General features: G+C 46.5%; 1 protein-coding gene and 1 pseudogene across 2 annotated transcripts; one reads left to right on the top strand and one right to left on the bottom strand.

Moving 5' to 3' along the window:
- Positions 1 to 75: 75 nt before the first annotated feature.
- Positions 76 to 6,187, bottom strand: LOC135340684 (uncharacterized; annotated as a pseudogene).
- On the top strand, positions 6,176 to 13,077 carry LOC135340678 (probable ATP-dependent RNA helicase DHX35). 2 transcript variants are annotated; one of them, XM_064537015.1, is made up of 24 exons: positions 6,176 to 6,310; positions 6,415 to 6,551; positions 7,160 to 7,330; positions 7,388 to 7,435; positions 7,487 to 7,543; positions 7,594 to 7,655; positions 7,711 to 7,780; positions 7,833 to 7,892; positions 8,091 to 8,332; positions 8,486 to 8,564; positions 8,614 to 8,652; positions 8,709 to 8,766; positions 8,856 to 8,909; positions 9,133 to 9,356; positions 10,706 to 10,760; positions 10,809 to 10,904; positions 10,964 to 11,058; positions 11,666 to 11,743; positions 11,958 to 12,006; positions 12,051 to 12,131; positions 12,238 to 12,391; positions 12,763 to 12,820; positions 12,872 to 12,925; positions 12,981 to 13,077. In XM_064537015.1, exons 1-24 carry the CDS (start codon positions 6,280 to 6,282, stop codon positions 13,026 to 13,028), a joined length of 2,100 nt encoding a protein of 699 aa, XP_064393085.1. In that variant the 5' UTR covers positions 6,176 to 6,279; the 3' UTR covers positions 13,029 to 13,077. The 2 variants fall into 2 exon arrangements, with proteins under 2 accessions (XP_064393085.1, XP_064393087.1); XM_064537017.1 differs by lacking the exon at positions 6,176 to 6,310 and having other exon boundaries at positions 6,421 to 6,551; positions 7,165 to 7,330.
- Positions 13,078 to 13,123: the final 46 nt, after the last annotated feature.

A 13,123-nucleotide genomic window follows, 5' to 3' on the forward strand; every position in this document is an offset into this window, starting at 1 on the left:
GTGGCCAACCTCCACTGTAATCTGATCCTACGTAACAATTAGCCTCGATTTCAGGCCGCTCTCAATTGACAAATATAATTATATAAAATTGATTTCATCGTCATCATATAAATCCAGCCAATAATAATGCAAAAATAATTATTTCTGATAAAATAGTGCACACACACACACAGAGATGCTATAGCTATGCTAGAGGAGTGAGGAAACCGCCAGGTCGAGACTGTTCCTCGGGATCAGGATGATTACGATAATAGGAGACCAGCTGATAGTAGTACATGGACACAAACACCATCAGAATAAGCAACAGTAGCACCAGCAACAGACCAAAGTTAAGGAAGGCCACCATTCGATTCCACTTAGCCATCTGGTTCTGTGGGGGAGGGGATAAGTGAAGCTCCAATTACATCACTAAATATTAAGTAACACTAAGTAACAGTGAGGTAACTACCTACTAGCATACAAAGTCGTAGTGCTACCATGACATTAGTACACGGGTGTCCTGTGGTAGCAGTCTACAGCTAGGTCACACAGACATACCAGCATGTCTATAGTCACAGCCTCCTTCTCCAGGGACGAGTGTCTAGCCATCCCCACAGAGAACTTGACAGAGCTAGGGTCTTCCTCTGTATCAGTCAGTTTGTCCACCTCACCTGCATACAAGGAGACCACACCTCACATATACACACACACACACACACACACACACACACACACACACACTAAAGTGGACAATCTGGTTATACCATAGCTCTCTCCCATTACCTATGGTTGACAACATTGTACTACAACCCTTTTCATCTCACTTGAAGTACAGACTTTATTATAACTAGCTATACGCTCTGTACAGTAACACAATTAGTGAGCATTTTTGCTTGAGGCTGTATCAACAGGAAGACTACACGTAGATTCAATCATTGTCACGCATTAGTACCTGTGATAGTACCTGTTCTGTGGTCTCTTCTCTGTCGTAACAATGACCCTTGACCTCCACCCTCTGACCGTTCACCCCCGACGTACTCCTCTTCGTGACTGGACATACTTCGTTCAACCTTGACCCTTTCTCTACGGCCAGTACTGCCCACAGAGTGACTGCTGCGCCGTAGTCGTCCATTAGTACTATCAAATGACTCGGTGGAGCTGTGCTGCTGAAGAGATGAACGATGTCTCCTCACATAATCCTCCTGTGACGATACGCTATCGTTGCTATGGCGATGTCTCTGACTCTCTGTATATAGGGGATTTGAATAATTTCTGCATTGTTCAGTACATGATGATAATGTTGGCTTATGGCACATATCAATGAACTACTAACTTCCAGTTATTGCTCGATCATACAACATCATGTCTTTGGAGATCTGGGATTTTACCTCTAGTAACTATTGAACATGACACACATTTACCACATTCTAGTCTCCCCCCCACACTATTACCTGGAGAATCTGACCCCAGTCCCCGCCCACTATCAGAGTACACACTGTGGAGATTCTCAAAGGAGGTGCTGGGAACAATGGGATTATTAACAACCAATCTGTTTGAATCCATTGATGAGGAAGCACTGAGTCTGCCCAGTGAGTGGGTGGAGTCAATGGAGGGGAAGTCAATATCAGAGGGGCCCACCAGAGGAGTCTTAACAGCCTCTGTGTGGAGTGTGTGTGTGGGTGTGGGTTAGGGTTAATGGAGGGGAAGTCAATATCAGAGGGGCCCACCAGAGGAGTCTTAACAGCCTCTGTGTGGAGTGTGTGTGTGGGTGTGGGTTAGGGTTAGGGTTAATGGAGGGGAAGTCAATATCAGAGGGGCCCACCAGAGGAGTCTTAACAGCCTCTGTGTGGAGTGTGTGTGTGGGTGTGTGTGTTGTAAGTTTCTGAGAAGTTGTGTACATGCACTAGCAATGTTCTACATTTCCTCCAATAGCAAACTCCCCTCAATGAAGTGTGAACAGGTCAAAAATCAACTTAACATGACAAACAGTAAAGTGTTACCCAAACTGCTAACACACACACACACACGCACACGCACACACACGCACACGCACACACACACACACGCACACGCACACACACGCAGAGCCCCCTCTCCACACACACACACACACACACATGCACGCAGAGCCCCCCTCTCCACACACACACACACACACGCACGCAGAGCCCCCCTCTCCACACACACACACGTGTGCACAGCCCCCCTCTCCACACACGCCCACTCACCTGACACAGTGGGTGCATTCTTATAAGTAACAGCCTTGACTAGAGCATCCCTGGCATCAGAGTGAGCTCTCTCTGCCACACGAATAGCTGAGCGAGACTTGTTAACAGCTGACAATGCTCTACTCACGGCTAGTTCAGCTTTACTACGTGCAGTCTCAGCAGCTTGAAGAGATTTAGTCCTTGCTTCCTTCACTCTCTGTTCCAGTTGGTGACTCTTGAACATGAGGACCTTATGACGCTTTGCCACGGCGATGAGTGTACCATTGTGCCACTCCCCCTCTTCCTTGGTACCATCCTCGGTCACTAACACTCCATACCCTGTACGAGCATTCCCATTCCATTGACCGTAATACGTGTATTTGCCGATAACCTTGAGGACACCATTTCCGTGTCTCTTGTCATGAAGCCACTCCCCCTCATAGATCTGTGCCACCTCGTCCTTGTGTTGCCCCGGGTTACTATATAACGAAGATATACTTTCTTTTTGTCGTTGAAGGGTACGAGATTTTTTTAGTATATTGACTCTTGAATCTGGTGTACTCTTGGGCATTGTGATTGACGACAGTGAAGGTTCAGAGGTCGATGTCGATATAGAGTGGTCTTCACCTTTGACCTCGTAAGCTGAAGATGTTCGTGTACCAAAACCACATCTGAGTCCTTTCTTGTACTGACCACGATAACAGCCTGTGTGTGTGTGTGTGTGTGTGTGTGTGTGTGCGTGTCACGGTGTGTGTAGGTGTGTGTGCGAAAAATAAACAATTTCATATTACACATATTTTGCCTATCATTGACCTGACTACTATGATAAGGTACTTGTCCACAGAAGGTGAATAATGAAAGAGAGAGTGTATCAACTGTTACCTAGTAAACACTACACGGGGAAAACGCTAAACCAACTGATAGTGAGTGGGCGGCTGTATTCTGTTGATATTGTTTGCAGTAAACTTTATCATAGCTCAAATTGTGGAAGCTAAATGTAGCTATATATAGCGATAACAAGCCTCACACAAAGCAATGGTCTCTCTTCTGGTTTGTACCACAACCTCAGGAACTATAGTCAGTGTGAGCTCATATTAGGAGCAGCTAGTCAAGCCATCAGCCAACACACACCCCCCATACACACTGTACAATGCACGACTATTGCAGTGTACAGGGCCTACCCATACACAGCACACTTACCATGATCCCTGTATGTCTCCACTCCCTCGCCATCCTGAGCTCCGTGACCCCACTGACCCTGGTACACACCATTGGGCAGACGGGCAACACCAAACGGTCCTCTAGTGCCGCGTGTAAACTCTCCAGAATATTCCGTTCCATCTGTACGAGTCTCCACTCCCATGCCATGTCTTGTGTTGCTCTCCCAAGTGCCTGAATATTCAACTCCATTTGGCCAACGATACACTCCACTGATTTGATTCCCATGCTCCCAACGTCCTTCAAAGGTGCCCTCTCCTTGGGGACCAGTGCACACGCCTAGTCCGTGCGATGTTTCTCCATCTAACTCGCCGCAATAGCTGCCTCCGTCCTCATACTCGTAGATGATTCCTCCAGACATGACTCAACTAGAGCAACGCTCTGTTTACAACTGACATCACGAGCATGCTATACAAATTAGTAAAGCATGTTGGTGCGGTTCTAATTAGAGCACACCCACAACACTTATTATCATGATTAATTGACAAAATTTGATTACAACATTCAACGAGCATGTGCGTGTGTGTGTGTGTGAATCCAACACTACATTCAAATATAAAACATGAGCTATATTATAGTATCTACTGTTGTCTAGATCTAAGAGCGCGTCTGTTCGAAGTGACTGCTTGGAACCCTGACTTGATGCTCTGCACTGAACAACGTGATCCACATATCTCACACTGGAGGAAGAAGAGTCGTGTCTCCTTCTGTAGACTAGTCTCAGGAGAGCGACATGTGTGACACGTTACATACTCCTCTGTGTGTGTGTGAGGGGAGGGGGCGTGTGTGTGTGTGAGGGGTAGAGGATACATTGGTATTATTGTATGTATCTTACAGGGTACTGTATCGAACTTCGAATGCAACTGTTCGATTTAAATCGCTATCGATAGGGCATGCAATGCAATCAATGCTTGTACAGTGTCATTCACTATCACATTTCAAACCTGATACGCGGTAAATCAAGTGGTACACTTACTGATGTATCTTCGAAGAACTGTTTCAATTTGTTTCTGTTGGAATTTTCCCTTAATAATGAGTTGACTAGTACCATCAATAGAGCCACTGGAACAGAGAGAGTTAGATAACCACATACACAGGTAGGGGGGGGTTACCCACACACAGGGAGGGATGGGTTACCTTGTTCCTAACTCAGACATGAGGAAAAGCAGTAAATGTTTGGGCTGTCTGTGTAGCCTGTGGAGACATTAACAAAGTAATAAGATACACACACAATAAACATGATTCTTACAGTCTGCAGATTTCTGTAAAGTTGACAAATGACGTTTTCTTGGCCCCCACTCTTACAACTTGAGGTGGCTTCATGACAAGCTTCTTCTTCTGTCCACCCACCATACTGGGGTTCTTCTGGCGCATGATATCAAACACCCTATCAAGTAACTAAAGAGAAAGAAGAGGTCAAATCATGACAGCCGGTACTAATCACATGCTAGATGAGTTAGGCTGTAAAGAAGGCAAGTTTGTGTGATAAAATGAAATCGAGGAAAATAATTTCTAGGCAATCGCATGTTATCTACTTTCTATAAGCACACATTATCAGTATTTAGAGTGTGAGAGGTTATCTTGTGTCAGCCTAACTGGGCTATAGGGGACACAATGGGTAGAGGCCTCTCGTTACTATCCCTCCACTTTGTTAACGTCCTACTGGTAGAGCAGTAGACACGGCTTTGAATGGGATGGTCTAGACTAGCGTACACACTAACAGCAATAGACTGAATAAAGTAAACACTTTAGTTGCTAATTAGAGCAATAACTAGGTTAGTGGTGATAGGGTATTAGACAATCATCACCTATTAGGGCTAGTTTACAACAAGAGGCAAATTTGTACGTTGAGAAAATAAATGCAGTGCACACGTACGAATGTACTGACTGTTGTTAGCTCACCTCCTCATAAGTATAGTCTCTGTCAGTGCCAGCCCAGGGAGAGTTATCAGTGGGTTCATCATCATCGAACCCTGGAGTGGGGTCAGCCCCTCCCTCCTCCACCTCGTCTGTAACAATGATTCCAGCGTAGAACTCCTCAAATGTGATATTCTGGGAGAGTGGGGTAGATGATATATAGGCCAACGTCAGATTCTTGATAGTGCAGCAATGATTATGGTGTACGTGCTTAGATCGTATTATTTGGGCCCAAATTGTCAATTTTCAGAAAAAAAGCGTGACCTTTTGAACGAAAGTTTGGATATTTGCAGAAGATGGTTCATTAATGATTATATAAAGCATACATACACTCACTCATCTGATTCTATATAAAGCACACTCACTGGTCTGATTCTTTTCTTCTTCTTTGGTAGTATGAAGTGGTCGGATGCCGCAGTGGGTGCAGAGGTCACCTCAGTGGGGGGTTTTGCCGTGGATTGGGAGGGTGCATCTTCCCTAGGGGGTGGGGCTACTGGGGGGTCTGACTGGACTGCAGTCTAGGGGGAGGGGGGGGGGGTAGGTAGAGATGAAGCAGAGATGCTATAAATATACCACATACCTCTAGCAGCTGCTCTAGTATGATCTTGGTCTTCTTCTTTTTCTTCTTCTTTACTCCCTCCAGCTCCAACCTCATTGCCTAACAGGAACAGGATAATAGATCACCTCACACAATACTTCCCTTACTGCTTCGTCGTCCACTTGCGCCATTGTTTGGTTGCTGTCTCCTCTCCTTTCTCTGGCAGGAATAACACGATAACTTGATTGATCACTTTACTTGAAATAATTATTGCATCAGCCAACAATTAACCATGTGCGAAGGTCAAAGGTCAACTCCACTCACCCACGTGGTGAGATCTAATTGGGGGCGTGACCATCCCCTCCATATAATACAGAGCTTCCCTACCAAATTACAGCAACAGCATGCAGTGACAGAGTGATGTCTTTGACTCCAAAGTTTTGGAAGCCAGGTACCTAATACATACCACACACACACACACACACACACACACACACACACACACACTCTACACACCCCCACACCCACACCACACACACACACACACTATGGTAGGGGATATCAAGCCTGGCTCCTCTGTTGAGTTGGAGCGTGTGGGTCAGGGGAATGAGGGGGCGGGAAGTCTAGTCACATACAACGCCCACCTTAACCTCAGTGTGACGCAGCAGAGACAGAGACTACCAATATTCCAGGTGAGCTAAATTAAAAATCGCCAATATTCAGCTTTATACTCAGTCCCAGTGTATCGCACTAGACCAATAAATGCCATGCAGCATTCGAATAATAGTTCCAATCCACTGTACAGTAGCAGGGGCGGATCCAGAAAAGGGGGGGCAGTTTGAAGAACATTTTTACTAAAAAAAGGTCAACAGTTTTTTAAAGCCCAATCAGTGTAGCTAGTTTTATTCGAGCTGGTCAGAAAGGGGGGGGGCACATTCCCCTTGTGCCCTGCACTGGATCCGCCACTGAGTAGAGCCATTTCTTGTTCTGTCTACTTTTATCGATTATAACGATTCTAATTACGTTATTTTTTGTTCGTTAGACGAGTATATTTTGTAGGCTTGCCTGTACAACTATTTCTTATTTCTGTGCATAATTCAATCTCCATCCATCCATCCATCCATCCATGCATCCATGCATCCATCCATCCATCCATCCATCCATCCATCCATCCATGCATCCATCCATCCATCCATCCATCCATCCATGCATCCATGCATCCATGCATCCATCCATCCATCCATGCATCCATCCATCCATCCATCCATCCATCCATCCATGCATCCATCCATCCATCCAGTACAGGAACCAGATATTGTATCTGGTGGAGAGTTATCGTGTGGTGATTATAGTAGGAGAGACTGGTAGTGGGAAGACCACTCAAGTACCCCAGTATCTGCACGAGGCAGGATGGGCTGGCAATGGGTTCATGATAGGGGTCACACAGCCGAGGCGGGTCGCCGTGACAACTGTGAGTAGGATGACATTAATGATTATGATGGCGTACCATTGGTGTCTGATTGCGTAGGTAGCTTCAAGAGTGGCGGATGAGAAGGGGGCAGTACTGGGTCATGAGGTGTGTTGGTGTGTGTACTGTGTGGACGTGTGATGTGTGTGATGTGTGCAGGTTGGCTACTCCATTCGGTTTGACAGCTGCTGTGATGTGAAGGCCACTAGGATCAAGGTGAGGGAATATTATTGAGGGCATCTATTGACTGAGACATGTGCGTACAGTTCCTCACAGATGGTATGCTGGTTAGGGAAATGATGAGAGATCCTCTACTCAGCAAATACAGGTACGCCCACACACTGCAATGCCATTGGACGGCTGATCATTGCTTGTACATGTAGTGTCATCATGTTGGATGAAGCCCATGAAAGGACACTGCACACTGACATTATTGTAGGACTGCTCAAGAAGGTATACACTGTGTGTGATAGTGTGGGCGTCCATCACTCCATTGGTCCTATAGATCATGAAGAAGAGAGATGACCTCCACCTCATAGTGTCGTCAGCTACTGTAGATGCTGAGGTGTGTGTGTGTGTGTGTGTGTGTGTGGGTGTGGGTGTGGTGTGTGTAAAGCAGGCCCATTTTAATGTTGAGCGCTCATAATTGGAGCTAGGATTGTGTAATTTCTGAATTAAAAAAAAATTTTTTTGTAGCCCTAGATCATTGAGCTACATTGTATTACACTCTAGTTTATGTCGCCCTCAATACAACCCCCTCCAGTTGTTCAGGTCATTCTTTGAGACCAACACTACTGGTGATCGTCATAGTGACACTGCCACCATCATCACCCTCGAGGGACGTACCTATCCAGTGGAGGTGCTGTACACAACACGCCCAGTGGCAGACTATCTCACAGCCAGTGTGGAGACAGTGCTGGCTCTACACAGAGGGGAGAAGCCAGGGGATGTGCTCGTGTTCCTAACTGGACAGGAGGAAGTTGAGAGAGGAGTGGAGCAACTCAAGTGAGTCAGTACCACACTGTAGTAATAATTAAGAGCTGTTGAATTCAAAAAGGCCTATTAAGTGTTTAATGTTCCATTTTGAAGAAAAATTCCGAGGCACACTTTGTGATTAAATTTGTCCCTATAACTGTGTGTGCTTTGCTTGCTGTGTAGGGAACATGCTGCTCGTGCTAATAAGGGCATGCAGTTGCTGATCCTGCCACTGTATGGAGGACTGCCTTATGCAGAACAGGTGAGGTCCATACGTTGTCATGGTTACCCGATACTGTCTACCCCCTCAGCTCAGAGTGTTTCATAGGACTCCTCGGAACACACGCAAAGTGAGAGCTGCTACTTTCGTGTGTACAGTTAATGATAATGTTGTTTGTGTACCTAGGTGATATTGGCCACCAACATTGCAGAGACCTCAGTGACTATAGCTGGCATTGTGTACGGTAGGTGCTGGTGGGTGTGGTTAGTGGGTGTGGTCTGGCACCCACCCCCTAGCTATTTATCTAATGATTGCCTCTATATTCACTTGCAGTGATTGACTGTGGATTTGTCAAACTGAAAGCTCTCTCATCAGAAACCAACTTAGGTACAGTGCTACATCCATTGTGTTGTTCATGTGTTGTGTGTACTGGCATGTTTCTCGTCCACTGATTGCCAGTGAACCAAACGGTTTTTGTGGGGGAATTTTTGTTTAGGTCAGCTTGCCCACGAGAATAACACCCACGAACAGTACCCGCTATCCCGCTATACAGTATCGTACATGTATATACCTGTACAGTATACTATCACGACATTCCCTTCATCACTAGAGTCCCTGGTGGTTGTTCCCATCTCCCAGTCCTCTGCCAGACAGAGAGCAGGGAGGGCTGGGAGGTTGCGCTCAGGCAAGGTCTATAGACTCTACTCAGAGGACAGCTATGATAAGCTACAAGTATCCAGTGTCCCTGAAATGCAGCGCAGTCACCTCTCTCCTCTGGTGCTGCAGCTCAAGGCCCTCGGGGTTGATAATGTGCTCCGGTTCCAGTTCCTCTCTGTGAGTGTATAGTTGTGTCCCTGTGTGTATGGACAATCCTGTTACCTCACTTGAAAATAGCAAAAGCAGAAATTAAATGCGCTACACTGTGTAGACTAGTGTACAGAGCCTATAGTGTGGTCCCACTGTGTGCACTGTAGCTAGTGTACAGAGCCTATAGTGTGGTCCCACTGTGTGCACTGTAGCTAGTGTACAGAGCCTATAGTGTGGTCCCGACTGTGTGCACTGTAGCTAGTGTACAGAGCCTATAGTGTGGTCCCACTGTGTGCACTGTAGCTAGTGTACAGAGCCTATAGTGTGGTCCCACTGTGTGCACTGTAGCTAGTGTACAGAGCCTATAGTGTGGTCCCCACTGTGTGCACTGTAGCTAGTGTACAGAGCCTATAGTGTGGTCCCACTGTGTGCACTGTAGCTAGTGTACAGAGCCTATAGCGTGGTCCCCACTGTGTACACTGTAGCTAGTGTACAGAGCCTATAGTGTGGTCCCACTGTGTGCACTGTAGCTAGTGTACAGAGCCTATAGTGTGGTCCCCACTGTGTACACTGTAGCTAGTGTACAGAGCCTATAGTGTGGTCCCACTGTGTGCACTGTAGCTAGTGTACAGAGCCTATAGCGTGGTCCCCACTGTGTGCACTGTAGCTAGTGTACAAAGCCTATAGTGTGGTCCCCACTGTGTGCACTGTAGCTAGTGTACAGAGCCTATAGTGTGGTCCCACTGTGTGCACTGTAGCTAGTGTACAGAGCCTATAGTGTGGTCCCACTGTGTGCACTGTAGCTAGTATTTGCCAGGGCCTAGTGCACTTGCAACAGAGAATTGCCTAACAGCAAAACCACAATAATATTTAGATAATAATTTCTTAGCCTAAAACCCTAAACCTGTATCTATCTCTGGGAGTGGCTTAGTGGTTAGGGTGGTGGCTTCGTATCATATTATAGATAAGGCGTGGGTTCGATTCCCTCTTGGGGGACTTTTCTTCAAATCAACAAGTAATTTCCCTAACTTTTGAATGTACATAATCAAGTTGGGGCGTCGCCCGGTTTCTGTGAAACGAAGTTTCACGGAAACTGGGCGACGACCCAACTTACCCTTTTTAGGTAGATTAGGTTCTGTCTTTTTTCTTCTCAGATATGTGCTAGTCAGAAGTGGCTGAAATAACTACGCTAAATATAATTTCCCCTTTCAGTTTCGGCCCTGATACTGATATTCATATCTTTATACAATCTAAATTTGTGGTTTTGCTGTGTTGCAAGTGCACTGCAATCCACTGTAGTGGTGGACTTATGAGGTTTACATTTCCTGAATAAAGATTTTATGTCAATACCTGCTGACTCATCACTCTTCCCACAGCCTCCACCAGCTCACAACCTACTGCAAGCACTCGAGCTACTCTACGCCCTGGAAGGTAACCATAGCAACATGTGCATACTCCCACTTAACCACACACCCCCAGCAATCAATGACACGAGTGACCTCTCGCGACCCCTGGGGGAACATATGGCAGAGTTCCCTCTTAATCCAATGTTTGCGAGGATGCTCCTGCAATCAGGTAAGCTGGTTAATTAGAGGGGCCACCTCTTTGATTACCTCGTGTTTGTGCATGTGCAGATCAGTTTGGTTGCTCTGAGGAAGTGTTGACTGTAACAGCCATGCTACAGATACATCACGTCTTCACAGTTCCCAGTAGAGCCAAGGGAGCTGCTGTAAGTTAGTGTGTGTACAGTGGCCAAGGGAGCTGCTGTAAGTTAGTGTGTGTACAGTGGCCCAGGGAGCTGCTGTAAGTTAGTGCGTGTACAGTGGCCAAGGGAGCTGCTGTAAGTTAGTGTGTGTACAGTGGCCCAGGGAGCTGCTGTAAGTTAGTGCGTGTACAGTGGCCCAGGGAGCTGCTGTAAGTTAGTGCGTGTACAGTGGCCCAGGGAGCTGCTGTAAGTTAGTGCGTGTACAGTGGCCCAGGGAGCTGCTGTAAGTTAGTGCGTGTACAGTGGCCCAGGGAGCTGCTGTAAGTTAGTGCGTGTACAGTACAGTGTATGTGTGTACAGTTAAAGTACTGTATAATGTATTGCTCTACATGTTGTGTACATACAGGCTACATGTACACACATGTACACGTGCATGTACACGTGCATGCACACGCATGTACACGCATGCACACGCATGCACACGCATGCACACGCATGTACACGCATGCACACGCATGCACACGCATGCACACGCATGTACACGCATGTACACGCATGCACACGCATGCACACGCATGCACACACATGTACACACATGCACACGCATGTGTGTGTGTGATTCATAATGCAGGCTACAGCTCGACGCATGTTCTGTGTGTATGAGGGAGATCACCTGACACTACTCAATATATACAGAGCCTTCATTAGAGTGAGCAACACACCCAACACTGACACATCACATCCATCAGGGTATATATAAATACAGCCGGCCCATAAGGCCATTGTCTTTTGATGAAATAGACTTTTTTTACCCCTCCCAGAACTTTGATCAGAGTATCATATACCAAGTGATAGGCCTTGTCTAGATTGGATATTATAGCCTATTTTAGTGAATCTATGTATACGTGTCTCTTGGCTTGCAGTACAACAAGAACTCGAGATGGTGTCAAGAGAACTACCTCAATTACAAAGGTCAGTCAGAGCTGGTCTAGACGTGTGCTGATATCATCCTGCAGGATTGTGTCGCGCTGTTAGCATTCGTGAGCAGCTCAAGAAACTGCTGCATCGTTTCAAAGTCAAACTAGTCTCCTGTGAAGGTACACTACCCCCCCCCTCCCCATTGTTTATATGACCCCCTGACTACACTACCCCCCCCCCCCCCATTGTTTATATGACCCCTTGACTACACTACCCCCCACATAGATGACCCCCTCCCAGTGCAGAGGTGCATAGTGTCTGGGTTCTTCTCCAATGCTGCTAGACTACATTACAGTGGTAGTTACCGCACTGTGCGAGGAGACCACACCCTCCACATACACCCGTCCTCTGTACTCTATGAGCAACCTGCTCCACAATGGTGAGGTCTTTAGCCTCCCAGGGTTGTATGAGCAGCCTGCTCCACAATGGTGAGGTCTTTAGCCTCCCAGGGTTGTATGAGTAACCTGCTCCACAATGGTGGGGTCTTTAGCCTCCCAGGGTTGTATGAGCAACCTGCTCCACAATGGTGAGGTCTTTAGCCTCCCAGGGTTGTATGAGTAACCTGCTCCACAATGATGAGGTCTTTAGCCTCCCAGGGTTGTATGAGTAACCTGCTCCACAATGGTGAGGTCTTTAGCCTCCCAGGGTTGTATGTAATAAGGTAATACCTGTTTCTTGCCATCAGCATTTTTCGATTTGTGAGAGCTAAAGTATGCTATTGTCTACACACACACACACACACACACACAGGTTGGTATTTAATGAAGTGATACAAACCTCCAAGCATTTCATGAGGGACGTGTCAGTGGTAAGTGAACCCCCCCTGAACCCTATAGTGTGTTAAGTGCTGACACTGCAGATTGAGCCTGAGTGGCTGTATGAGCTGGCACCACACTTCTACCATTACGGAACTGTAAGAGTTGCTTTATTATAAGTCAGCCCATAATAAGTGTATCTACTGTATACAGGAGAGACAGCTGGCAGAGGCAAAGAGGAGACGAACTGATCAGAGATAATGCATTAATCATTATTGTTCATTATCATTAATTCTTGAGAATTTAAGTAGCCTTCACTGACCTCCCTCTGCTGGCCTCCCTGATAAGTGTGGCCT

The sequence above is a fragment of the Halichondria panicea genome, chromosome 9 (genome assembly GCF_963675165.1).
Source record: "Halichondria panicea chromosome 9, odHalPani1.1, whole genome shotgun sequence".
Classification (NCBI taxonomy): domain Eukaryota; kingdom Metazoa; phylum Porifera; class Demospongiae; order Suberitida; family Halichondriidae; genus Halichondria; species Halichondria panicea.